Source organism: Sardina pilchardus, chromosome 11 (assembly GCF_963854185.1).
Source record: "Sardina pilchardus chromosome 11, fSarPil1.1, whole genome shotgun sequence".
Lineage (NCBI taxonomy): Eukaryota > Metazoa > Chordata > Actinopteri > Clupeiformes > Clupeidae > Sardina > Sardina pilchardus.
This window is the reverse complement of record NC_085004.1, coordinates 33,236,226-33,262,753: the sequence shown is the minus strand read 5'-3', so window position 1 is coordinate 33,262,753 and position 26,528 is coordinate 33,236,226. Positions and strand designations below refer to the sequence as shown.

The 26,528-nt window shown below is 40.7% G+C and overlaps 1 protein-coding gene across 1 annotated transcript in view; it reads right to left on the bottom strand.

Moving 5' to 3' along the window:
* The window catches only part of trpc3 (transient receptor potential cation channel, subfamily C, member 3), a 35,916-nt gene extending 23,707 nt beyond the window's left edge, over positions 1–12,209 (bottom strand). The window contains exon 1 of the mRNA XM_062549138.1: positions 11,949–12,209. Coding sequence (XP_062405122.1) covers positions 11,949–12,103 — 155 coding nt within the window. The 5' untranslated portion in view covers positions 12,104–12,209. The remainder of the gene's footprint in view (positions 1–11,948) is intronic.
* Positions 12,210–26,528: the final 14,319 nt, after the last annotated feature.

Below are 26,528 nucleotides of genomic sequence, written 5' to 3'. Positions count from 1 at the left end.
CCACACCTCCCACACGCTACGCAGGCACACCAGCAGAACTAATGAACTACAGGACGGCGCTCTATAAGCATGTTAAAGCATCACTGTTGAGTCATTCCAAAATGAAATGAAAAGGTATTTAGAAAATGCACATCGTCATGGTACAAGGGACATTGATCAGGTGTATCAGTTGCACAAATATAACCCATTAGATTTACTTCATTTCAATGTGTACATTGGTTGCACATAAATGACATGTCTATAATTAATGCAGCATTTCAATTTCAGTTTACACAATTGATGTGGTGCATTAATGTGTCCATGGTGATCGAATTTGAGCAATTTGAGATAACTTGAATGAAACTGTTGAAATTAAGTTTACATATTGTACACGTCATTTTGACATTGTTTTACACAGGTTGAGACATGTACTGAGAATATAGCAAAGCTTTGAGATGAAACAATGAAACATTCTGAATAAGAATAAGTTGTGCCACAGTATACGTTCGACCGGCGTCGCGTCACACAGAGCAGGTTGTTTGCTCCACGCCCCTTTTTTGGGGAAACAAGCCCTCAGAACAAGCCTGAAACAAGCCAAAGTGAACGGGTGTTGTTCACGGTCACTGATCTATAACGAATAACTTATTATTTATAGATCAGTGTTCGCGGTAGACAGACATGCCGAGAAGTTGCTGTGTGGTTGGGTGTACCAACCACAAAGCTAAGAACCCCTAACATTAGGCTACACCAAAAATAAATCAGACCAACGAAAACGGAAATCTAGGCTAACACTTGGCTAACACTAGCAGCTAGGCTATCGGCTATGACAGAAATTATCATATGTTGGAATTATCTAACGAACATACTTTACATCCAAGCCTGTCAGTCAACTACACAACATTACAATTAAAATAAGAGGCCAAAAATACAGGAAAACAATTTAGTTATTTAACTGGAGATTCAATGAGATAAGAGTATGTCCGGGTATGACACTGGCCACTGCTACTGCTAGCAGGTTACTCGGGAGACCGAAGGGACATGTTTTTACTTTGATTGAATTAAGCTTTTGAACGTATTTTTCACGGTCAACGACCGGCAAAGTGGTAATATATTGAGTGGTCCTATTGATTCGTTGTGTTTTCTGTTATCATTTACTCCTACGTTTTCAGTACGAATTACGTTTATTGAGCCTAATTCGCATTGGAGTTGATGGGAGACGTAGTTTGTTTCCCCCAAAAAGGGGCGGGAACGTTCGTCGCGAGTCAAGTTCCCGGATGTGCCGGTCTAACGTATTCAGAAGCATTCACTGTAGTTTGAAACATGTAACATGAAACTACTGACATCTTGCATGCACACTGTGTTACACAACACTCATTGTGGCTAACTGTAAAAAAGGAAAAGTCAGGGCTGTCCGATTTATCAAACCATATTATGCTACAATTACTGTATTTAAAACAGTCTAGTTTTGAATGAAACATTGTGTTCAAAATAGTCATTCTAATTGAGTAATCCATTTTTCCAATTGAATCAAGTAAGGTAAGCGTATATAGTAAGGGGTAAAAGAAAAGATGAAAAGATTGTCACATTTACTATACCACAAAACATGAAATTAAACAAACTCATGTTTAATATCAAACACAATGTTATTACATTGAACTGACATATTTTGCCACAGCAATGAATTTATCCAAAAAAAAGATCAATTCACATTGTGTTCCCATGAGCCTTTGCAAGAACACAGTGTTGCCAAAAGTGATCACATCAGTTTCTTAAGAACTATAGACCAGCAGAATGTAGGGCTGAGTTCTATCTTTTGTTATTCATTGTTCCCACCATGAATCGTGTTAGGTATTGAGCATGCACAAAGTATCAGTAGTTCCATAGCACATGTTTTGAACTCCTTTGAATGCTTCTTAATACTATGGCACAACATATTCAAAGTTGTCCTTTAACATTGATGTTGTAATACTAAGTATATCTGAATGCCATACTTTCCATGCTGCCTGTATCACACAATGACATGGAAATTACATAAATAGGCCTACTTCAAATAAGCGTCACTTAATCAATTTTACTGGAACTACTTGATCAAATTGGGTTATGAAAGCATAATCAGTTTCATAAACCTAAACATTTCATTCATGTGCAACAGCTGTACATGATAAAAATCAAGTAAATCCAGCTATTCTTTTTTTTTCAGTGTAACAAGGCATGGCTCATCTCCTCACTGCCACAATGATATCAAATCCTGGATGGCTAGCAATTTTCTCCAACTCAACGACAGTAAAACTGAAATCATTTTATTTGGCCCCCCCACCATCGTCAACAGCTCAACCAGTGCACTAGGCCCCCTATCTGCAAATCTTCACCCGATAGTCAAAAATCTTGGTGTCCTAGTCGATAGTTCACTGAATTTTAACAAACAAGTGAGCAGTGTGGTGAAGGGCAGCTTTTATCATTTAAGGACCATAGCTAAGCTTAAACCTTTTTTATCTCACAATGATCTTGAAACTGTCATACATGCTTTTATCACATCCCGCCTCGACTACTGTAATTCCCTATACTCTGGTCTGACCCACTCGAACATTTCAAAGCTTCAGTTAGTCCAAAATGCTGCTGCCAGACTTTTAACAGGAACTAAGAAAAGGGACCACATCACACCTGTCCTGGCAAACCTACATTGGCTTCCTGTCAAATTTAGAATTGATTTTAACATTTTACTGTTTGTTTTTAAAGCTCTTAATGGATTAGCCCCTTCTTACATTACAGAGCTTTTAACCCCTTACTCTGCCCCAAGGTCACTCAGGTCATCTTCTCAGCAACTCCTCACAGTCCCACATGCTCGTCTTAAAACTAGAGGAGACAGGGCTTTCTCAGTTACTGGCCCCAAACTGTGGAATAGCCTCCCTTCCCATGTCAAGTCCTGCAAAACCATCTCCAGTTTTAAGTCTAGCCTGAAAACCCATCTTTTTACCCTTGCTTTTAGCTCTGTTTAAATTACTTTTGTTTTCTTATTGTTTCTGGTCCTATTTTATTTTTGTAGATTTATCTGTTATTTATTTATTTTTATTGGTTTTTAGTACTTCCTTATTTTGCACTTTTTAATAGCCCTTTTATGTATTTATTTGTCTATTTATTTACTCATTCACTCATTTATTCATTATTATGTTTTATCTTTAGTTTATGAGCATTGTAACTTTTATCTCTGGCTTGTGCCTTATTGTCAGTTTTGAGACTTATAATGTATATTCTCCTTTTGTTAATGCTTTTTTGTAAGATAACTTTACCTGTGAAGCACTTTGGGTCAACAGCTGTTGTTTTAAATGTGCTATATAAACAGTGTTGGGGAGTAACGCATTACATGTAATTGAGTTACGTAATTTAATTACAAAATAAATGTAACAGTAATATATTACAGTTACTGTAGAAAAATGTGTAATTCAATTACAGGTACTTCTGAATTTTTTCAAAATTACAATTTGAATTACATCTCAATATTGTCAGCAAAGAATATTGTATGTAAAAAGAGCTGTTTCCCTCCACAGCCATAGTTTGATACGGGACCTTCTAATAGGCTCTATCACGTCTACAGCGCCATCAGCGTAGGCCTACATGCCTGCCTGTAAACGTGTTATGATTATCATTATATTATCCTCACAAAAAATGTGATGCTAATTTGTGTATTGAATGCCCTTGCTGCCTTGTGCGCTTGTACAGAACTGCTCGGCAGCCTGTAGACCAAGGCCGAAATCTTCGCATGGATTTGGGGACTATATATATATCATACAAAAATCGGAAAAGTAATCAAAAAGTAATCAAAAGTAATTAGTTACGTTACTCAGAAAAAGTAATTCAAATAGTTACACTACTATTACATGTTAAACAGAGTAACTTGTAACTGTAACACATTACATTTCTAAAGTAACCTTCCCAACACTGTATATAAATAAAGTGACTTGACTTGACTCATCTCAAAGTATAAGATAAGATACAACCCCAGCTCCAACATTCTGCTGGTCTGGTCTTTTTATACAACGAACATGAAGAAAACGTATGTGAAAATGTTTGGCAACATGGATCATGAGTGTTCTTGCAAGGGCACATGGGAGCAAAGGCGTTCATTTGCCTTCCTGGTTCACATTCATCTATTATGATTCTGAGAAATTCTTTGTTGAGCCAACATAAATTAGCTCAACTTAATAACGTCCTGCTTTTCTATTTTTTCAGTGTATAGACTTTCCTTACGTGATTCAATTAGATAAATGGAGCGCTCAATTGAAATGACTATTCAAACATAATAATGTGTGCCATTCAAAATTAGACTGGTTTATGTAATTGTAACGTAAGGTGGTTTGATGAATTAGAGAGCCCTGACGTTCCCTTTTTTTACAGTGTGTGTACGCTGCTAAAGTTTTATCCAATTTATTTGGAACCTTCATTTCACAAATGGGTGGAACAGTCATGCCCCTGCACTCTGAATTATCTGCAATGGTATCAAAAACACAAGCAGGTAGGCCAGCTAACAATGCACTGGTATAGTTTGGCCTGCACAAGAAGTTGCATTGTATATGTGATTGCATTAGATATGGTCTGATCTTCCAAATACTGTTGATGATAAACCGACATGACTTAGTGACTAAGACTACATGCTATATGAGTTTTGAAACAAAGCTGAACTGGACTGCTTCAGCCACGTGGGAGAGGCATGTCTGTAGGACATATTATGGGAAGATATAAGCTAAGGCCATCTGTTTCTCTCATAGACATTAGCACCTTATCGGCCGTTGGAAACAGCAATCACTCTATGTGGCACACCACCAGGCCAAGACCAATAGTGATTCTATTACTGTAACTCTACCTGTGCCGAATCACTAAGCGACCGCTGACAAACAACATTCAAAGGTTTGCGCGAGACATCAAGGCTCAATGGGTTTTTCTATTTGTGATACAAGGAACACATATATTGGGAATGTGTTGCTTTATGAGGGGCAACTGAATTGATTTAGCGCCACAGGCACCAAAGCCACAGAGGGGGAGGGTCCTGAGAGTTTCTCTTGAGAACAGAAAATTAATTTCACCGGGATGGACTGAGAAGTCCCGAAGGCTTACGACCCAAATGAATTCACAGGGTGCCAAAGCTGTGGAAGGGATTTTTTCCCTCCGAGATGGAGAATGGATGTGCTTCTACGGTGAGAGAGTCACCAGATCAATTTGGATGTGTGTTTCCATTCCATTGCAACAGCCATGACTGCTTTGGCACAATTACACGCATGACCCTGCCCAGAAATTAATTCTACGGAAAACACACTTCAAAAAGACGGACAAAATGTTTAGGATTAGTTTCAGCATAGGTTTCTTCTTTAGGTTCTTTGTTCAGCAGATATGGTTGATAATGAATTATATAACTTCCTGTTGAGGATTTCATCACATTTAACCAACATGATGGCATTACAGTATAACATGCTGCACAACATCAAACATAAAACAGGTGAAAAGGTCACTGTAGCATTCACTCCATCCAGCTTCCATCCCAGGACTCCGAGGTTCACACACATATACTGTACATATATACATACATCCAGCACACCATGCATACATACTACATTCATACATACATACATACATACACTAAACACAGTCACTGCAAACATGCATGATCCATAAATTGCATCATAAAGTGACCTGACATCATCCGTCATTCCTGAGAGCATACCAAGACAATAGGAGTCCTTATGGATGGTATTGTACAGAATAATCTTCTAGATCAGTCTGCCAGCCAGTGCCTTTTAACTAATTAATTTGCTAATGGCAAAACCACTTTAATGACCACACCATAAATTTTCTAAGGTTTTATGAATTATGAATACTACTTTTAATGACTTTTTTTCCGTTCCATCAGCAGGCATGTACTGTGATGTAATGCATTTCCAGATCTGATAGCTAAAGCACATTGCTCAGCACATACAGTAACCTATATATGAACAGCAATGGGACACAACTTTGTTGGAAAAGGGCACGAGGTAAATATGGCATGCTGCAAATGGATCTTTTGCATTGAAACGTGGTTTTAGGAGATACTCTCTTCTTGGAATTGGCTCTACAGGCCAGTCTGGCAAGGAGGCCATTGACGCCCATTTCCAATGTTCCAAAAACCCAGGCACCAATCACAATCAAATCACCAATCAATATCTTAAGCGGCATGGAGTGGGCTTTATGTGATAACAGATAGAGCCGTGCATTCCACACAACCGATGGCTGCACTGATGGCGACAGGGTTAAAACAGATTTATTTTCTTTGGAATTGAGTGAAGTACTGCATTTAAAACCTTCATTTACAAGAAAGATTTGATTGCTGCACTTTTGAAACAATTTGGTGAGAGTTTTAATGCACCAATTTCAGTTTCATTTCACTGCTGGTTACGCCTCTGGAAGTCAATGAAGCCTTTTCAGACCCACTTTCAATCTCAATTGAGATCCGAAAAGCAGTCTAGTGTTAACCAGGCTAGGGGGAGTCAGATGACTCCAAAGAGAATCCTCTGAAGGGAAAACCTTTTTCAATTTTTCTTTGTGCCAAGTAAAAATGTTCACAGATTCACATCAGATGCTGCACAGAAATATGTGACTACCCACTGAGCTGGCAGGCCTTTGCCAAAGGAGGTCTGACTGTATGAAGGTCCTTTGACATTTGTTGCGAGACTGAATAGATGTCTGAAGTTCACCTACAAAAAAAGCTGCCACCTTTGAGATCCGGTATCTTGCCATTTTTTCTATAGGAAATTAACATGGAGATTTTGAATTATCACACCTATTAAACTCTCACCAGGACAAAGAAGTCTAAAATGCAGATCTTTTGCTCAACACACTTTTGTCCTCTGCCTTCGAGTTTGTACTGTAATCTGCGGTAAGTTAAGATGGCAAATGGATTTTTTCTACCCCAGAGCTAACTTGCAATGCAACTTGCCATAGGTACAGTAGTTAGCTTCAATTAACACCCAGATTTCCTCATATGGCGAACTTCAGAGGTCTATGAGTTTTGTCCTCGGTGTGTAACGATGGTGTGTATTAATAAGAACACATGTATTCTATTAGCATGGCCTAATCCGTGCAGTGGACATGTGAACTCTGCAAGCTGTTGTCTCTCCAGTCACTAAAACGATGCAATATACATCCCCATGAAATATCAAGCTCCAATGAAACAAAGTCATTAAAATGGTGATTTGAAGCATGATGTACACATATACAGCAGTTTTGTTTTCCACACAGCCAAAGCATTCCATTCATGATTCATTTCATACCCAATTGTAAACTCCTACATGAGGTTAGGAAACAATTTGTTTGTCAAATTAATGAAACGAGAGAAGGCTATATGTGACCTGGGGGTCCACTGCAAAAGTTTTTTTTCTCTAACCTTGACCTGTTGGTCTAAACATAATCCACTCTTAAGAAAACCACACTAGACTGTTTTATGTAATTGCAACATAATATGGTTTGATAAACTGGACAGGACTGATCTTCCTCTTTTTACAGAGTATTACACACACACCAATGGCGTAGGCTGCCATTCAGGGTGCCAACTGGCACATCGGGAGCACTTTTGGGGTTAAGTGTTTTGTCAAGAGGTGCTGGGCTCAAACCTGCTACCTTCCGGTTCTTGGACGGCTCCTCTACCGCCTGAGCCAGTGCCGCCCGCTGCAGCTTTATATTTCTAGACCAATTTCTCATGTTCATGAAAATATACTGAACCTATCCTAAGTAAAATTTAAGTTACCGGAAAGGGTAATATTAGAATCAGCTAAGTGAAGAAAATTAAATGAAATGAGAATCTGTCGTGCAACCTCTCAAAGATCAATCTCTGGCTACAAGTACGAGTAAATATAGACTTTTCCATCAGTATATTAAGTTTAAATACCAAGTATAGGCTAAATATACATAAACCTTTCATTATACTTATCGGTATAAGCCAAACATAATTCAATTTAGCATATCTCTGACAAAAAGTAAGCTAAACGTACAGTATGCTTAGTTCAAAATACAGTAAGTAGACCAACAGTACCCTTTCATAAACTTCTTTTTGCTAAGGGCAGTTGATAAAATTAGCATTAGTTTCTGCAGGTCAGTATTAACACATGATATTGGGCATAAGCCATGCAAATTAGAGATCATCATAATGCTTTGTAGAGTTTCAAATTTGCTAGAGTCAAGCTTCGTGAGTTGCCGCCACCATCTTATACACACAGTAGTGTGTATCATATTGAGTGATATCTCTAAAGATGCAGGCCTGCTGCAGTTAAATTACTGAAGGCATTGGCCTTATCTTGTTCTGATGACAGGCTAAAGTCTCATTTGAAAGTAGTTTCTCTAGCCAACAGGATGTTCAACCATAAGTAATCCACCACTTAGTCTTCACATCACAGACAAAATGGCAAAAAATGATAAAAATATGGTTTGAATCCTGAACAACTGATAAAGAACTATGCTCAAAAAAGTTCCATCACCATGCTATGATTCATGGGAGGAATACATATTAAAGCACGTCCTTGAGATACAGTCCTTGGTGGAGGAGCACTGCTATCCTGAGGTTTCAACTACAGATTAAGAGATTAGGTGGTAACCTTTGATTGATGTGTTTTGCTGCTAACAATATTTACTGCTATCTTCTACAAGTGAATCTCTCATTACCTCAGCAGTATCTCAGCACCTGCATGCGTTTCTTGAGGCCTCCACACATACTGTACGCACTGACATGTGTGGCACACACACATTTAAAAGTTCGATGCCACTGCCTTAGCCACCGCAGTGTAGATTATGACTCAGTTCTATTTGTTGTTTGTAGGCGCCGCTCAATTTTTCAATTTTTGATCGAATGCTTTTGTCAGTTGAAAAATGTGGCGATGGCGTGCGTGGGCAGGTGTCAAAAAGTGTCAGCACACTCATAGTTAGTGCTTATCTGCAATGCGCTTAAAAAGATGGAGAAGCCACTCGCTCTGAGTCAAGGATCAATTTAAAAACCCTTTATGTAAAATTGGGGCAGATCAATATTAAAAACGCCTGTCTCTTGGGAAATTTCTTGATGGATTCCCATGTCGTAAATTAAAGACCTTACCGGAGCTTCAGCTCACACACTCTGACGAACTTTTAAAATTTTGTAAAAAAACCCAACAACTTTTAATCTCTTTTGATACAGTGTCTCCACTGCCTCATTATGTCCCTAACTGAACTGCAAGAGCAACACTATTGCCCTGAAACATAAGAGTCAGAGAGATACATAACACACCCTTCATCCACACACAGCAATCTGTCTGAGTCCAGACTGACCTCCTCCTCCAGCACCAAAACAGATTGGATCCCCCATGCAGGAGCATTCACTGGAAACGGGTGGAATGACGTCTGGGCCTAGCATCATCAGCCACCCCCAACAACAAGGTGTAATTGGATTTATGACTGCTGCCATGGACCTCCTACACAGCTCCGGGCTGCTGGCTCCAAGGGCAGCTGGGCCTGGGGGGAACATGGGCCAGTTCTGGCCCACTTCTGGCTCAGTGGGAGCCTCTAGCTGTGGGGGTGGGAAATATGTGTTCCTGGTGACAGTGACAAGCTGCTAGCAGTGCGTTTGTTGTTGTTTAACATCCTGTCAACATCCTAGTCTTTCCCATTTCCCAGACAGCCTATTCATCCATACGGAGAGGATGGATAATTGAATGCCGAGCGATTTGATTTCCAAACTTTTCAAAAGTCCCAACTGGACATACACCCACATAGATCAACACGTATCTATGTTTATATTCTATAATCACTGAGACAGTTCAGTTGTAAAAGTTCAAAACTGTTTAACGATTCAAAATTTAGCTGTCAGAATTTGTGAAAAGGCTGAGTATAGCTGTAAGGAAGCCATGGGTTTTCTAACTCTATGGGTATTTATCTCTATGGGTTTTCTTGCTTTTCTGTATTCCCTTCTGCATGGACGTCTATGGGTAAAAGGTTGAGCTCTGAGGACAGTTCCCTGATTCTTTTCGCCAATTAACAGGTCTACCATTCAACACTAGTGGCACCAACAGGCGGAAATTTGATGTATGTTAATGCATGTGCCTAGCCTGTCGGCATGCAGACCTTCTTAATTATACTTGAGTGGGTCTGAAAAAGGTTATGACTTCCAGTAGGGGTGTATAACTAGTAGGGAAATTAAACTTAAATTGGTGCATTAAAGTCTTGCCAAATAGTTTCAGAAGTGTAGCAATCTCATAAACTAAGGTTTTAAATTCAGTTATTACTCAATTTCAAATAAATACATGTCCATGCCGGATAAGGGATATTTAAGTGCCTGTGTTTTGGGGACATTTGAAAAGGGCTTCAATGACCTCAATGGGACCTGCAGAGCAAATCCAAATTTGCCAAAAGTTCCTATGAGTATTCTCAGGCTACCTGAACTGTATGGTTTTTGAAACCTTTGAAATACTGTGGTCATCACAGCCAATTGAAGTTAGCAGTAGAGCTACCAAACAGACAATGACGCCATGCCTATCTCAGCAATGTTTTGATATATGGGAGCAAAGTTGCAAGTTGTCTGGACACCCTGGAAATTTGAACACTAGGGCGTGCTGTACAATTTTTAACGGGTAAACTGGCAATTTCTTAAATCAATCTAACTCATGTAGCTGCCATACTGGATTTTGTTGATGTTAAAGATCAAGGGCCTCAATTGTCCTTTTACCAATATCCATCAAATTCGCTCCAGAAGATCTTCAGAGCAAAGATGAAATTTTGATTTTTTTGTGTTCTAAATTAGTGGTGAATCCACCAAACAGCTGTGAGCTCATACCTTAGGTCAATCTTAGGTCATCTGCAACGAAACTTTGCTATGTGCTGGACATTACAGTATGTCATCAAGTGCTCCTTCTCTAGTCTGCTGGACTGCTTGGCCCCCCTCATTGCTGCTTACATCTGTGTTGTTGTTTAACCTAGCCTACTGTCATAGTCATACTGTCAACTGTACTTTTCTACATCATGCACACCTCGCTTAAAACCGCTTAATACAATGTGTGTGCACTTTGAGCCTGGTATATGCCCTTATAAAATGCTTTTCATTATCTACAATGCATTTATGGTTGTTTCTCACATTTAGAGCGCAACAAGCACTGCATGCGTGAACATCAATTACACAGTAGGCCTACCTGCTGAGATGACTTGACTGCTCGGCCGTGAGAAAATTGATGTGTGTGCTTTCTGTTCTTTAAACTGACTTTTTAATCACCCACGCTTGATACCATTGATTGCTGCTGAAATTGTATGTCAGTTTGCAATATAAGCAACGCTATGGATCATTTAGAAATTAGCTGATGCACAAGATAGTTTCAGTGGAATGAAGGGATGCTGCTCGTCTTCGAAGGGTCTTGATTCATTATAGCCTGTAGGCCCACTCCACCAACGACAACGCAGTTATTAATCCAGGAGGTCGTTTAATAATAATAATATTACTAATAAAAATAATTTAAACAACAATGTTAAGGACTATTCGAAACAAGATTTGTTATAGTTAGTAGACAAGTAATTTTCAGGAAGCACTTAATTGCTTTCTTAATAAAGAATACAAATAACATCTTTGAAGTGAACGTCACACCGTAAATTTAGAGAATAATAGTTTTGTCCACTAGATGGTGCTGCCACGATGCTATACAGGAAAGGATTGCCTACTTGCCCAGATATTTTCATAACCTTGCACCTTTTGTCTTATAAAGTTGTATTCACTGTTAAATTAACCATCAACATAAATGTCATATGCATGTGGCTAATCAACACGCTAAAACAAGACAAAAGAAAAATATTATATTTAAAATATCTGGCTTTGTTTCTGGCTTGTATTTTAAAACTTCTTCAAACATTTTAACATGACGCTAATTTTGCGACATATGCAGCAGTTCTGTCATCATAGCTTTCCTTGTTCTGCAATGAGATGAATTCATGCCAACACTCACATATTATATCGGTAATATCCTGAGCAATCTCGAATGGTCTTGACGGATTTCACGTAATGTGCATCCACACCGCCGTTCTCCTCTTTCCAGCACTGCTCATCTTCGTCTTCGGAGAACGAGACCCGCTTACTGTACTTTCTCTCCTTCGTGGACATACAGACAGATGCTCTCCCTCGCCCTGTGCGCTGGCGACCAGGTGCGGCACGACTCTGAGCCCAGCCAAGAAGCCGACCGTGGAGCGCCTGACTCTCACCGCTGCGAGTTAGAGATCCTCGCTGCACAGTAGTTTGCACGAGTGACCAGCGGGAGGTGTGTGTGTGTGTGGTGGTGGTGGTGGTGGGGGGGGGGGGGCTTCATAAAACCACAGGGACCATCATCACTTTCATTCTCACCGCTGCAGATGGAGAAACCAGCAGGACTCTCGCTCACTCTCTCTCTTTAGAATGCATTTTGATATAGAACAGTTTCCCCTTCATAGTCTCCCTCTGTGTGTGTGTGTGTGTGTGTGTGTGTGTGTGTGTGTGTTTGTATGTGTGTGTGTGTGTGTGTGTGTGACATTTACAGATGCTAAACTGTATAGTGATTTTTTTTTCTCTCTGTGGACTGTCCATTCGTATTCGTATCCTTCAGAAAGGAGAATTAGAGGATATATCATTTTTGGCTTAATTTTGTGCAACTTGGCCAGCAATCTCTCTCTCTCTCTCTCTCTCTCTCTCTCTCTCTCTCTCTCTCTCTCTCTCTCTCTCTCTCTCTCTCTCTCTCTCTCTCTCTCTCTCTCTCTCTCTCTCTCTCTCTCTCTCTCTCTCTCTCTCTCTCTCTATATATATATATCCCTGAATCCACATTCCTAATGTCCTAAGTGTGCCTGCGTATGACAGGCTGGATTCCTGGTGCTGTTTGCCATGAGTAGCCTGGCTTTGCTCAGCAAATGTTAATACCTCACCATAAGAGTACTACGGATCATCTAGTGAATTTTAATAGAATTTAGGACCTTTTAATGCAGCAAAGTACCTCAAGTGATACTCATCACCAAACCATGGTCGTGAGAGGGGAAATATGACTATAGCAATACGGAAACATTTTGGCAAATAGGCATAGTAGTCTTTGTGGTATATTACACCTTGAGTGAAATGTGCTTCACTTGCACAAGAGTAAACAAAATGCTGACTGTTCAAAAATTGTTATCATGTGATCAAATTATACTGGGCTGCTATGTAGAGTGATGTATGCGTAGCTTTAGGGCAATGGAGACAAAGGTTGACATTTGTGACAATTGATCTCTCGGCCCCTTTGTCATTCTAAGTGATGTGTGATGTAAAGTAGAGGTATTGACGAGTGGCAATAGCAGATGGGCCTATCAGAGCTTGGTAGACCTGGCGGAGGAAGACCGATATCCTCGGATCAATGAATTGGGTCCGCCTTGACAAAATGATCTTGGGAAAAGCAATTGCCACTGAATCTCATGTGAGAAGTCAAATCAGATTAAAATCTAGTCTCTCAATATGAGGGAGAAGCTCTCCTCAGACACTACCACACCGACACGGCATCATGTCCTCTTCTAACTTGTATGCTGTTGCCATTCATGTGCTGTTCTTGGCATGAAAGACAGTTGAAACAAAGCTGCATCATAGGAACATTATCAAGGTTCCTTGCATTACAGCAACATTTTTCAGGACGTGCTGACAACGAACGTAACTAACCAGCGGACCAACCTTAAAATGACAGGCTGTCACATCTAGATTCCCTACAGGATAACCTATTGTGTTTCAACCAGGGAGATTCCCTAGAGAGTTGACACTGCCATTTGTGTGAGTGGATGTTGCGGCTGGCTAAACCAGTGACCCATAGCTTCCATGCATGGGTGTGTAGAATGCCAAGGGACCTCCTGCTGACAGAGCAAGCATCACTTAGCCCACAGACTAGGCTACAGCCTGCACGATTGGCAAGGAAATACTACCGGATAAGAATGAGCAACATGAATATTTCAGTACATTTCCCACAAATCCCTCTTTATGGTTCAGGTGGTTTTTTATTAGTCGGTCAGCTCTTTTAAGTGCCAAACCAAATTTATCTTGAGCATAAAATGCAAAGATAGAAAAGTCATAAATTTCCGTCTAACACAGTGTTAACGACTGACCTTGGACCTAGTGAAAAAAAGTTGCTTTTATATAGGAGATATGAGCAAAGTATTTTGTCACATTGGTCTTCAGTTGTGCTAAATATACATGGAAATACTTTTGTGACAAAAATAAATCTTGGACAAAAAACAAATGAACTCTAAACTTTAGACTGGGACAAGCTAGTCGATCATGCTGCCCGTTTACTATGGACAGTCCAGGTAATGTGATGTGCCCTTGACACCTCTAATCTCAACGCCCACTGGGCTGACAAACTGAACCCTGTTCACCTGAAGGGGAAATCTAAACTCGAGCTGAAATCTAGCCTTCAAAACAGAGTGCATGTGGATGCAAGCGAGTGTGTTTTTCTCCTAATCCAGAGTGTCTCCTGAGTTTTGTCTTCTTCGTCACGGTGATTAGCACCAGCTCCCCCACGGTGACGTCTAAAAATAAGAGCCGGGGTCCAATAAGAACACAATGACCCCTGCTCGCACAGTGAGACGCTATTGAGTGATGTGTGCTGTCGAGGCGGGAGCGCTTTGACCACACAGGTGATTTCAGCGGAGTGTTGTAAACTGCTGTGTATGCCCAGGAAAACACCACTCTCTAGCGCTCATCCTCTCTTTCGCCACGCTGAGGATTTGGACAACACTGTCGCCAAACATTTAAGCCTTACATCAAACTTCAAACATATACGTGTTGGGAATAAAGTTATATTTATCTTTGCCAACAGTTTGCCATTTTTAAGATGCAGTTGTTCCCAACAGAGTACAAACACAGTTGGTATGAGAGGATACTCATCTAATTCAACTCTTTGTTGAAGAGAAAATAAGCTGTCCAGAACTCACAGATTGCAGTTGAAAATGGGGAAGTCCTTATTTGACCAGTCTGCACTAATGCATGCAAAGCTCATCCCACACATGTGCATGCATAATGCATACAAACAGACAGGCAAAGTGTCACGACGGAATCGCCTGCCAAGTGTCCAATAGGCGATCATCCTTTAGGCATACATGTTGGAACATTCAGGAATATACACTAATCCTACCCCTCACCCACACACTATGATGATACAGCATGATTTAACTATGTTTGTACAACTATGATGATATAGCATATTTAACTGTGTTTGTATGATGATATAGCATTATTTAACCATGTTTGGAATACTGTGATGATATACAGTGGTATTATTTAACTGTGTTTGTAACATTATGATGTGTTTGTAACACTATGATGATGTAGCATTATTTAACTGTGTTTGTATGATGATGTAGCATTATTTAACTGTGTTATAGTATGGTGATGGTATTATTTAACTGTGTTTCTAACACTGTGATAATATGGCATTATTTAACTGTGTTTGTAATACTGTGACGATATAGCATTATTTAACTGTGTTTACAACATTATGATGAAGTCAAAACAACAGTGACTAAAATAACTACTCAATGGTAGGCTCTTTTACAAATGATATGTCCAAGGTTAAGCATTTCATTTACAGTATTGCGATCTCCTGAATGAGTTATTCCCTCAATGATTGTTAAGTTAAATGTCTACATTTCCACCACATGTAGATTAGGCGGCAGGTCTCTCTTCCAAGCAGTTTAGCCTACCTCACATTTTGGACTGACACTTATTCAAACTACGGGGTAGGGACATGTATGGCCTTTTGAAAATGAATGAGACTTCCCATACTCAAATGAATATTACTTTATTATTATAAACTTATTATTAGCCTACACCATATCCTAACAGGATCTGAGCGAGTGACTGTCAATGTTGTCTGTCTACACTGAATCCATTGAATATGCCCTTCTATTGCGTAATATTTCTCATTCAATATAACAGAGCAAAGCGACTGACAGTAAGAAAATAGACAGCGGGCGTCCTAAAAGTCATGCTTGCTGTCAGGACACTCTAATTGAAAACAACGTAATTAAACGGATTTCATGCTAATGTTCACTTGTGGTGTTAATTAGAAGTCCTGAAGCACCCAGCAACAAGAAAATCATTCACTCAGTCCAGCCATTTACTCTATCTTCTCGATCTCCCAGACCTGGTCAAACGATATGGAAGGGGTTGTTTAATAGTGAGAACACTTCTCTTTTGCCACCCGGAAGAACGTTTATCGGTCTCTCCAGTTGTTGCGACGTCATAGTGAATTTTCGTATAGACTACATGTATTACGGATTACGTATTCAAATTACAAAATGAGTAACTGTACTTGAATAGAGTTACTGTACAATTTAAACGGGTGGTATTTAGAACAAAAGTGCACTGATACATTTAAGAGTTAAGATTTTAAATTAAAACATGTAAGGACATGGCTTTTCAAATTCAAACTCAAATATCTTTTTAACCACACCATGTAGCCTATGCAATATGCCTCAGGTGGCTCCCTCTCTGTCTTCTCTGTTTATATTGATGGCCTAAATGAGAAACCTCTCAGGGAATGCAGCTAAATTAATTAGTTTAATTTAGTCTAATTATTGGTTTTGTTGTAGGCCAATAGGCCAGCATGTTTTATGCCAGTGTAGGCTCTTGTGTCTTGACAGGATGCTCTGCAAAAAGGCATGTGACTCCCCATATGCTGGGGAGCATTTGACACAATGACATTAAGTGCGTCATAGCACGTAGGTTCATATATCAATCAATCCTCACTGTAAAGCAGGTTTTGGGTTGCCGTTGACACTATGGGTCTTACAAGTTAACATCCCTCACATAATTGTTTCATCCACGACTAATCAAATATGATATGACAATGCTGATGTAATCCAAAGTATTCAAAATACATTACTCACTTTGAGTAATTTTTCGAAATACGTTACAACATACATTTTATGGCACGTATTCTGAAATCTGTTGTGCAATAGTAAGAAGTAACCTTCCCAACACTGGTCAGAGATGCATTTCAGCATATGACTGATGAGTGATGACTACTGTTGGATCCTGTTAGCGTATCATAACCATCCACCCATAAATCATAACCATGTGAAATGTCTGAATAGATTTTTGCATACAGAGTGAAACTGATTAAAGATGATCCATAAAATGATCCATAAAAGTAATGGAGATAGATCAATCATACTCTGTGTCTTTTCTGATGGGCTATGAAGGGATGCCCCTCTTTTCAAGGCAGGTACGGTTTACAGCTGAACTACAGCCCGTGAGATTCCTGTATAATATATAGAATAATGTACATACAGTATTGACTATTTTGTATCTTATTTCAGCAACCACAAGCAATATTGAAATAAATATGCTAGTGATTTCAATGTGACTTAAATTTAAACCTATATGGACCTGGTATCTGATTATTAAGAAACGCCATTAAAGCCTCTGTTTGTTGGTCGAATATGGACCAGAGGTCACCGAGGTCAATCCTCGCTCTGTGGTAGTCTCATGTTATTGAACGCTCCCTCATGTCAGCTTATTTTAGTTGCTTGGCCAACAGGACGGCTGTTTGTCTTTTGCCCCTAATGTCCATTTATTCCCTGCCTCCTGCTGTGGCTCAATATGCTTTTGGGGGGCATTCTGCTAACTCAGCTGGGGGTCCCCCTCCAGCCAAAGGCTCTCCTCTCAGAGAGAAGACGAATAGACAAACAGACAAAACAAAATGGACGACTAGACAGCAGTCGATGCTGCCTGTTGCTAAGGTGTTTAATTATTGCAGTGTCACGCTGCAGGAGTGTGGAGGCTGGGCTGCTTGGTGGAGGAGTGTGTGTGTGTGTGTGTGTGTGTGTGTAGGGGGTGGGGGGGGGGGGGGTGATTGAAGGGTGGTCTGTATCAAAGGGGGAATGGGGTGGAAAACAAATGACTCCCACAACCTTGAAATGGTGCCAAATGTTTGATTCAGAAGCAGTTGGCACTTGCCTGAAGAGTGCAATGTGTTCATCATGTTATTCCATCATAAGGAAGGCCAGTGCGGTTTCCTTTTATCCCAAGCCCGCAGCACTTGAAGGTCACAGTGTGTTTAATTTCTCTCAGCCTCCACATCTCATGGACAGGAGGAAAAAATCAATACTGTTTCTTCAAAAAATACAGTACGCATTATGGTGAGGCTTTGGTATGCTGTTTGTTATGTTTTGACATTGTGACACATGCAGCATTGAGGCATGTGGCCCGGGCTCCTGTGACTCATGATGTACATCTCTCCCAACTGTGGGCTCAATCTGACTTATTGAACACACACTTATTCCAAAGGGAGCAGTGGAAGCGTGGCGTTCATCACTTAAACAACCCTGCTGTCTTTCTGAGGGTTTGCCAGTGTGTCTGTGTCCAGTAGAATGACTGGGTGAGCGTGTGGGTGGGAACAGGATTAGGTTGGTCATCCAACTAGCCCCTGAAGACGAAAGGTCAAACAAAGGCTAAAATGATTTTTCCTTTTTCTTTTCTGGAAAGATTTCTTCCCACCTCTGATGTGATAGAAGAATCACAAGGTCAACTTTTCGGTACCTGCAGTAACTGTAATCAAGCAGAACCTTGTCACACCACTGACACACAAAAAAAAAAAAAAACCCTTCCGTGAAGTACAGTGACCTACAGTATAAGTTTCAGTGTGCACTCTCCAGGTATTGAACCTGCCCTTTGAGATATCAGCAGCTTGCCTGTATGTGCACCACTGCACTCATCATGACATACGTCATGTCTGCGCATGCATCTGTATTGTCACTAGAAATCCAACATCTTTAATTAAAGGATGCTTAGAGCAGGACACAGACAGGTCCAATCTGTTACCCATAGCATGTTATTCCTCTCAAGAATGGCACGTTTGGCAGTTGCCATATGTGGTTTTCAAATTCAGCTTTCAATTTTCTCTTTTCAATTTCTCAGTAAAACATTAATTAACATGACAAAAATGGGAATTGACAATATTTCAGGACAACAGGGCAGAGAGTCTGATGAAGGAGATAAATAATAAACGCCTCCCCTCTTCTCTTCTCGTCTCGTCATTCCTGAGTGATTTATCTGGGAATAAATCAATAGGAGTCAAGATTGGATAATCCCCAAAATACCTTCAGGCTCAACGTTATTTATACCCATCAGTGAAAAAACAATCTACTCTGAAAAAACTCCAGGGGATTAACCTGGATAAGGGTTGTTCTACTGCTCCCCACCACAGAAACACTGAAAATAGCAAGCTGACTACAAATATACTCTACTACCCCAAGCTTACACATCTTTTTTGTTGTTGTTGGAAGTTGTTTTTCAAGGCACGACTTGGACTGCCCAGTAACTGCCCGTCTTGTTTGTTGTTTATTTTCCATTAATGAATTAAAGAGCAATGAAAGCCCCCATCCACAATCAACAAAAGCCCAGTGATGAGTACCTCACACTTCTGAGAGGTAACATAAACATTGATCCCATTCGTCCGTGAGTCAGCACCGAATCTCATTAATGAGTGTATGCTGAATAATGCCTCCGAGGCCAGACTCAAACACACACAAGGCCTCTGTACTGACACTCAAACACACACGAGTGTGAAGTGTGCCATCTTTCATTCGGAACGGGAGTTAATGTGTATTTTGGCAACTGCCCAGCTGTCAATGAATGTGCCTATACTTGTTTGTTTATTTGCGCTACTTAAAAAAAACAAAAAAGATTGACAAAGGAATGCATACAATGGATGCAAGTCTCACGTTGTCACAGGCATCATCACCTCTCTAGAACATTCTACAAAGGCACGATAATGTGGCCACGTCAGAAGAGTGTTTTGGAGGATGAAACATCTGTTCATTCTCTACAGTCTGTGCATGGCGTGGTGTTGAGCAGGAAAGCATGCCACTCCAGTTGGCGTGCAGACAGCGAGTGTTGGCGGTTGTGTCATGAGCAGAGATCCTTATGGTGATTGATAGAACACTAGCATCCATTTCCTGCCTCCTGCTCTTCCTGCGTGTGTGTGTGTGTGTGTGTGTGTGTGTGACAGGCTGTGCCAGTGAAGCGGCTGGTGCTAGGAGACGTCTCCAACACACCTCTGTGCTTCAGTAACTGGGCCAGTGGGGCAACTTGCCAACATTGCGCTGAATCATTCTAAATGACCTTCAGGGAGATACCATGAAACAAACATGGCCACCATAATCATCCTCAGCATCATCACCTTCTTCTTCACCCTCATGCCTTCACCATCTTTATCATCCTGCAACAACACATTTCTGCTTTTGCAAAAGTCAGAATGACAACAAATCTTCTCTAATCAGATCTGATGTTATTATCAAATCAGGCAACATATACGCTAGCAAACTAGCTCTCTCTGTGTGATCGATCACGTGTTCTGTCTCTACAACAACAGCCCCAAGACTCCTGTACTGCATTCCCGCAGCATGGAGCGTGAAGAGGTTTCTGACATGAGCTATAACGCAGACAGGCACACACACCTGCACGTGTCAGATGAAGTGTGGAGTTGTGTGCACTGCGTCAGAGCAGACTTGCAGCCTTTCAGGTAAGTCCGCTGGGTTGGGTAATGCAATTCCCCTTGTTCCCCTTGCACAGTCCGCCTTCTGATTGGCTTGATTGTGTGTTGTCATGTTTGATTTGCCTCTCGGCAAGCATTACCCTAACTGAAAGTGATGCTGTGATAGATGTTGGTATTGTGTGTGTGTGTGTGTGTGTGTGTGTGAGAGAGAGAGGGAGAGAGAGAAAGAATGGACAAAAAGGCATGAGTTTCCCCACTGGAATACAGAATATCTGCATTCAAATATTTCCCTATTCTGGGGCCCTGGAACTGAAAGCAGCAAAAACATACCGGAATTAGGAATGAGCAGACTCTGCTGTATCACTCCAGCAACAGGCTTAGGAGTCTATAGATAACAAAGCATGGCTATACTGAAAAGCACCACTGTATTGTAACTACTGTGTGCTTCAATAAAACATAGCATCCACAGAACCATTACTGAAACTAGTTTTATGCAGTATCTGGTACCATATGTTCAGCCAGCAGAAAAGTAAAGCTACTGTGGCATGTCTTCCACCAAAATATGTGGGTGACATCGGAACAGCTTTGAATAAATTTGTCGTCTGAGAAAAAAAAGGGAGGAGGGAAAACACACCCACAGTCATACACATACACACACACATACGCACACACTTGAGCCTTCTGTTTCACTGAGCCCACACACATTTCCCCGAAACGAAGAGGACTGATAACTAATACTCTAAGACCCATGTAAACCTATTATTGCGCAGGAGATATGCAAAACGGTGGAGTTGAATTACCTTGCACACAGCTGCTCAAGAGTTCAAAGAGGCTTTTCAAGACATGCAAAAAGAGGAGCAGGTCCTAGATGAGCACGCGCGGAGCAATCATCCTCTCCACGGGTTCAGAAGGAGAATGCCCCCTCAGTCACCCGTGTCTTATTGAATCACTGTATGACTAACTGTCTGGTCGGACCCCTGCAGAGGAGCTCCAGCACATTTGTAAATACTGCTGCGTCAATATTAATCAGTTTCTGTGTGTCTGTATTCATCTGCTAGTTGCACCTTTTGCCTTTAAGACTGTTGTTGCATTTGGTTTTAATGATGTTTGGCTTAATTTGTGTCTCCAATGATGACTTTGGAGATGCCAGCCAAGGAGTAAGGCAGAGAGCCACAGCAGATGTTTATTGCAGATAGTTTGGCCCTTAATTAGGCATTGCGTTGTGTAGATAAGGCCTGAAGCGTTGATATGCTCCCCGCAGGGTGTGTACACTGTGAAAGATTCTGCAAAACAACCCTACCCAGCATTTATTTATTTATTTCTCTCTATTTAAGCAAGATATTCCTTAAAGTAATGTTAATATGGGCTATTTGTTTGTATCTAAACATTACCTCTTACACCATGATCTCAATACACTACATTAAAATAAATCAGAAAAGCCCATTGTTGCATCAAGATGAAATCAGGAGAGACATCGGATGGTAAACAAATTTGCACTCGAATTTAATGGCTTAATAAGGCCATGATCTTAATATAAGATAAATAAACATTTAATGTTATTAATTGTAAATTAATCTGATGTATTTGTTTGTGACATAATCATTTCACGGAGAGCAATCAATTTCCTGTTGATAAAACAGCACGCTAAACCAAATGGTAGTGGACTAGCTCAGAAGAATGCGACTCCGGCAGATGTATGAGATTTAGCGGCAGCTCCTACAACACACAACCCTAATAGAAGGACATAGTCTTATCTAGACTTGTCATACACAAGGACAATTGATCCAGAAGAGAGGGCGCCATGTCTTTACTTTTTATAACAAATTGCACTTCTGCTTTTTTACACTTACATGTAAGACACAAACTGCATTTCATTACCTCTGCTAAGGAGGTTATGTTTTCATCGGGGACCGGTGTCTGTCTGTTTGTTAGCAAGATAACTTCAAAAGTAATGGATGAGAAAAGCCAAGAGATGTAGGGTCTGGGAACTCACCGCAGGCAGGGCTCAATCGGAGGGGTGGGATAAACAGTTGTCTTTTAAATTCCCTCTTCACGCAATAGGGAACCTAAGTCTCCGCCCCTTCCGGTCGGTCCACTGGACCTAAGATCGGAAAAAAAATGTCTAGTCTATGGAGAAAGATAAATTATTTTCTGGTCCCGATCGTCTTGTGCCATGAATTACACATATGATGTTTGTCAATTCTGAAGACAAATTTTCATGTAAAGACATTTGCAGTTCTTTTCGTGACTAGTGAATTACAACATTGTGAAATATCGTAATTCCAGCGACTACAAACACACCAGTCGCGTAAGTGACGTTAGCCCACCTGACAGGCACAGCCACCGGCACCAGCAACAGCAGGTCTTATTTGAGCTTCCCCCCTTGCCGGTGAAAATACCATGAGTCGAAGCATTAAACACTCCTAATAAGTTGCATTCGTCCATAGACTGTACATAAACTACAGTAAAGTGACATAGTTGGCAGCAAGATGTAACCGCTAACTATCATAACAGCTAACTAACTAGCGAGCCGCTCGTTTAATGTTGGTGACGTACATCGTTTGAGACGAGAGATGTAGTCCACTGGCCGGATTCGCACAAAACTAACATAACTTTTAAAGTCTATTGAATAACAGTAGCCTACTTTATTGACGTGAAAAAAAAATATTTTAAATTCACACACATCATATGTGAAATGCACAGTATAATTCGAACGGGACCAAAAAATAATTATTATCTATCCAATTGATCAAATTTTCATGATTTAGGTCCAATAGACCGGAAGTTGATGCGCGTCACTTAGGTTCCCTAGGATAGCGCCAGTGGCGGACCGTGAGTTCAGCAATTAGGCCTTCAATAATGACTATTTTTTGGCAAAAAAATAAATAAATTAGGGGGGCGTTACGGGGGGATCCCCCCGGAGATTTTTTTTACATTACAAGGTTAAAATGTGCAATTTCCCTGCATTTCACAGTGGGAGAGAAACGTTTTCTCTTTCTAACGCGAGTCGGTGTATCACTATTTTCGTTACATAAACAAATAGCCTACGTCCGAGCTGAATTCCGCATTGTTTATTGGTAAACATAACATCTTTATTGGGGACTGGCCATTATCCTTATCAGCAGCATGGGTTTGAGCAGACTAGGCCCTACTTGAAATATTTAGGCTATCGGCTTACTTGCTTCAGACTGTTTGTAGAGCTCTTCTATTTAGCTGTATATAGCGTGTACAGTGCAATTATTTTAGGTTGCTTCGCTGGTGCTCTGATTACTCAAAAGCTAGTCATGTGGAACTACAGGGCTTGGCTATCCTACAGTCAGTATCTTTGCTACAGTGTTTTCCAAACCTTCACGGTACACTATGAGAAATGTCTCAACAGACATCACGTTATGGCCATGCCACGGATTTCACCAATAATTTCCACAAAACTCAACGAGATCAAAAGTCGGACTAAACTAGCAGGGCAGTAGACTGGCAGTAAACCAGACCTTGGAGGGCAGGGAACCAAATGTCAGTTTGACATGCCGATCCCGACAGCTTCACCAAAGTCTCATCAACTCGCACACAACTTCAAGCTAGCATACATACAATCTAGTCGTACCAAGCTAACAATCTAGTCGTAACCAAGCAGCACTAAAACACGTTTGTTATATAGTAAAGGGCCAGATAACAAGCATCTATTTCAAGTCTTATGTTATGAAATAAACATGAAACAAAACTTACCAATTCCTGCATAGTGACCAGCTACGTGCAGAGTTATAGCTGACGTTGTGTAGCACAATCGATATCTGCTAGTCCAGCTGACACTATACATTATTTTTGCTTAATGATGGTTTATTTACTATTCATAACTATAACATAGTCATGTCAGTATGACACATTTATTTATCCATTGAAGTCCAGTCTGATTCTGACACTGGCACAAGATGTTCCTCACGTCAAGCCATAGACAGTAAACGCCTCAAACAGCGTTAAAGATGAACTGAACTGAAATTTGAAGTAAATGTTATATAACAGATGTATTGTATTTCTTCTCATTGGTACAATGATTAAAATGGCTGGATTTGTTAAAAGGGACAAAATGATACGGTGAAAGTGGTGTTGTTGTTACACGGGCGCCGCCATGTTGGATTTCAACAACCAGCTACGTCACTGGCATGGTAGGTCAGTCTAGCGCCTATGACTAGCACTAGTTGTGCAGCATCGTAGATAGTGAGTCTGTGGCTAACAAGAGCCCATTTGGGCTAACTGACATGGCTAAGGACACGGAAACTAACAGGACTTGGCCCCTGGCTGCAGTAATGAAATGTATAAGGTAACAGCTGGGGTTGAGTAACCTTTTCCCCGCAGGGTACTTTGACAAGGAACCAGCCCTCAACGCATAGTTAGTCCTATCTGCCTAAACTGGCTAGCCCTCCGACAGCCAAGGATTTCGAGTCTGTAGCAAACATTTTTTTTAAGTCAACAAACTATTTAGAGAACTGTGCTTTTGACACAACAGGGTCGGTGACAGAAAGTCACTTTACAACATCTTACAAGCCCAAGTGGATTTTGAAAAAAGTTTCCACGAGTCAAGTGATGCTACCGTACGTGTATGTAGAGCAAACCACCGATGCTATCTGCCGCATAACAGGGCGCTGAAACGCAAACGCCAGGCAGGGGTTTAGTTATCCCCAACATGTCTACTAGGCAAAAGGCTGGATGTAACGTTGTCGTCAAAATCAGTGTTGGGAGTAACGCGTTACAAAGTAACGCATTACTGTAATTCCACTACTTTTAGCGGTAACGAGCAAGTAACTAAGTATTTTTTAAAATCAGGTAACGCAATTACAATTACTGAAATTTAAATGAGTTCGTTACTCGCGTTACTCTCTTTTGTGAAAATCGAACACTTGCAGACAAGAAGACAAGAGGCTCACTTCTGACCTGACGTCGCAGGGTGGCACACACACCAATCGAATCAATCAATGAGCATTAAACCACATCATGGCCGACAGTGCGGATAAGATGAGCTTTCTCTCCTGGTAGTATGGACATTAATTTTCGCTCGTCGAAATCAAAGGCAGAAACGTAGTGGTGAGTTGTAAAATAGCCTATGTGCAGGTGCAAAGACCCCACATCTAAGAGTTCAACCAACCTAAATCATAGAAGCAAGACACTTATCTTTTCTATGACGCCAGAAATATCCTCTTTACCTTGTTCGTTTTTTTTAACATTAATTTTATTTAAAGGGTCACTGCACCCTAAAATAGGTTTTTTGAGCTGTTGATTGATTGAAAATACTCATAAGTGGTGAACTGTACTATTACCAGGGTTAATATTGACAAAAATCGTGTTTCTCGACAAAAGTAACATTTCGTCTGACTTTGCATTGGAGATATTGCTCTCTCGCGCATACTACCGTTTGAAAACATGCCATGGCATGTTGGTCCAAAATACTATTGGAATGCTGACGTTGTCCTGCACTTCTAGTCCGACACTACGTCACCGGGTCGTTACAAATTAGGACTGAAACGCCCCAACACCTGCTGCCCTGATTAGCCTACCTGTGATAAACCATGTCTGCAGCATTCATTCCCAGATTGACACGAAATCACCATGGTTGATTGGTTGCAGCAGTGCTGCACTCTCTCTCCAAATTTCAGAACGTCTCGCCCATTTTCAAAGCCGTTTTCAGAAATGTGAAGTGGGTGGAGTTATGGGGTGAAGTGACTCTTTAATGAAAACATGTCAGTGAACTATGCGTGACTTTCCCCGTTAAAACCGAATGAAACCTAATTACATTCACGTAGGCTACCTCTTAAAGTGACAGTCACTCAATGAGACCTACTACACACCACTCCTGTAGGCTAATGTCATTAACTCATTGAATGCCGCATTGTTTTTGGAAGCTATGTCCCAGAGTGCCGGTGTTCTAGTTTGACTGGTTTTCATGTTAACTGGTGATATTTGCATAACATCAGTGAATATTCAAAAAGGCCCTGCCTACTTCTTAAACGCGTTCTGCTCTGCCTCCGCCCCTTAGAGTTTGTATTTTCACAAAATGCT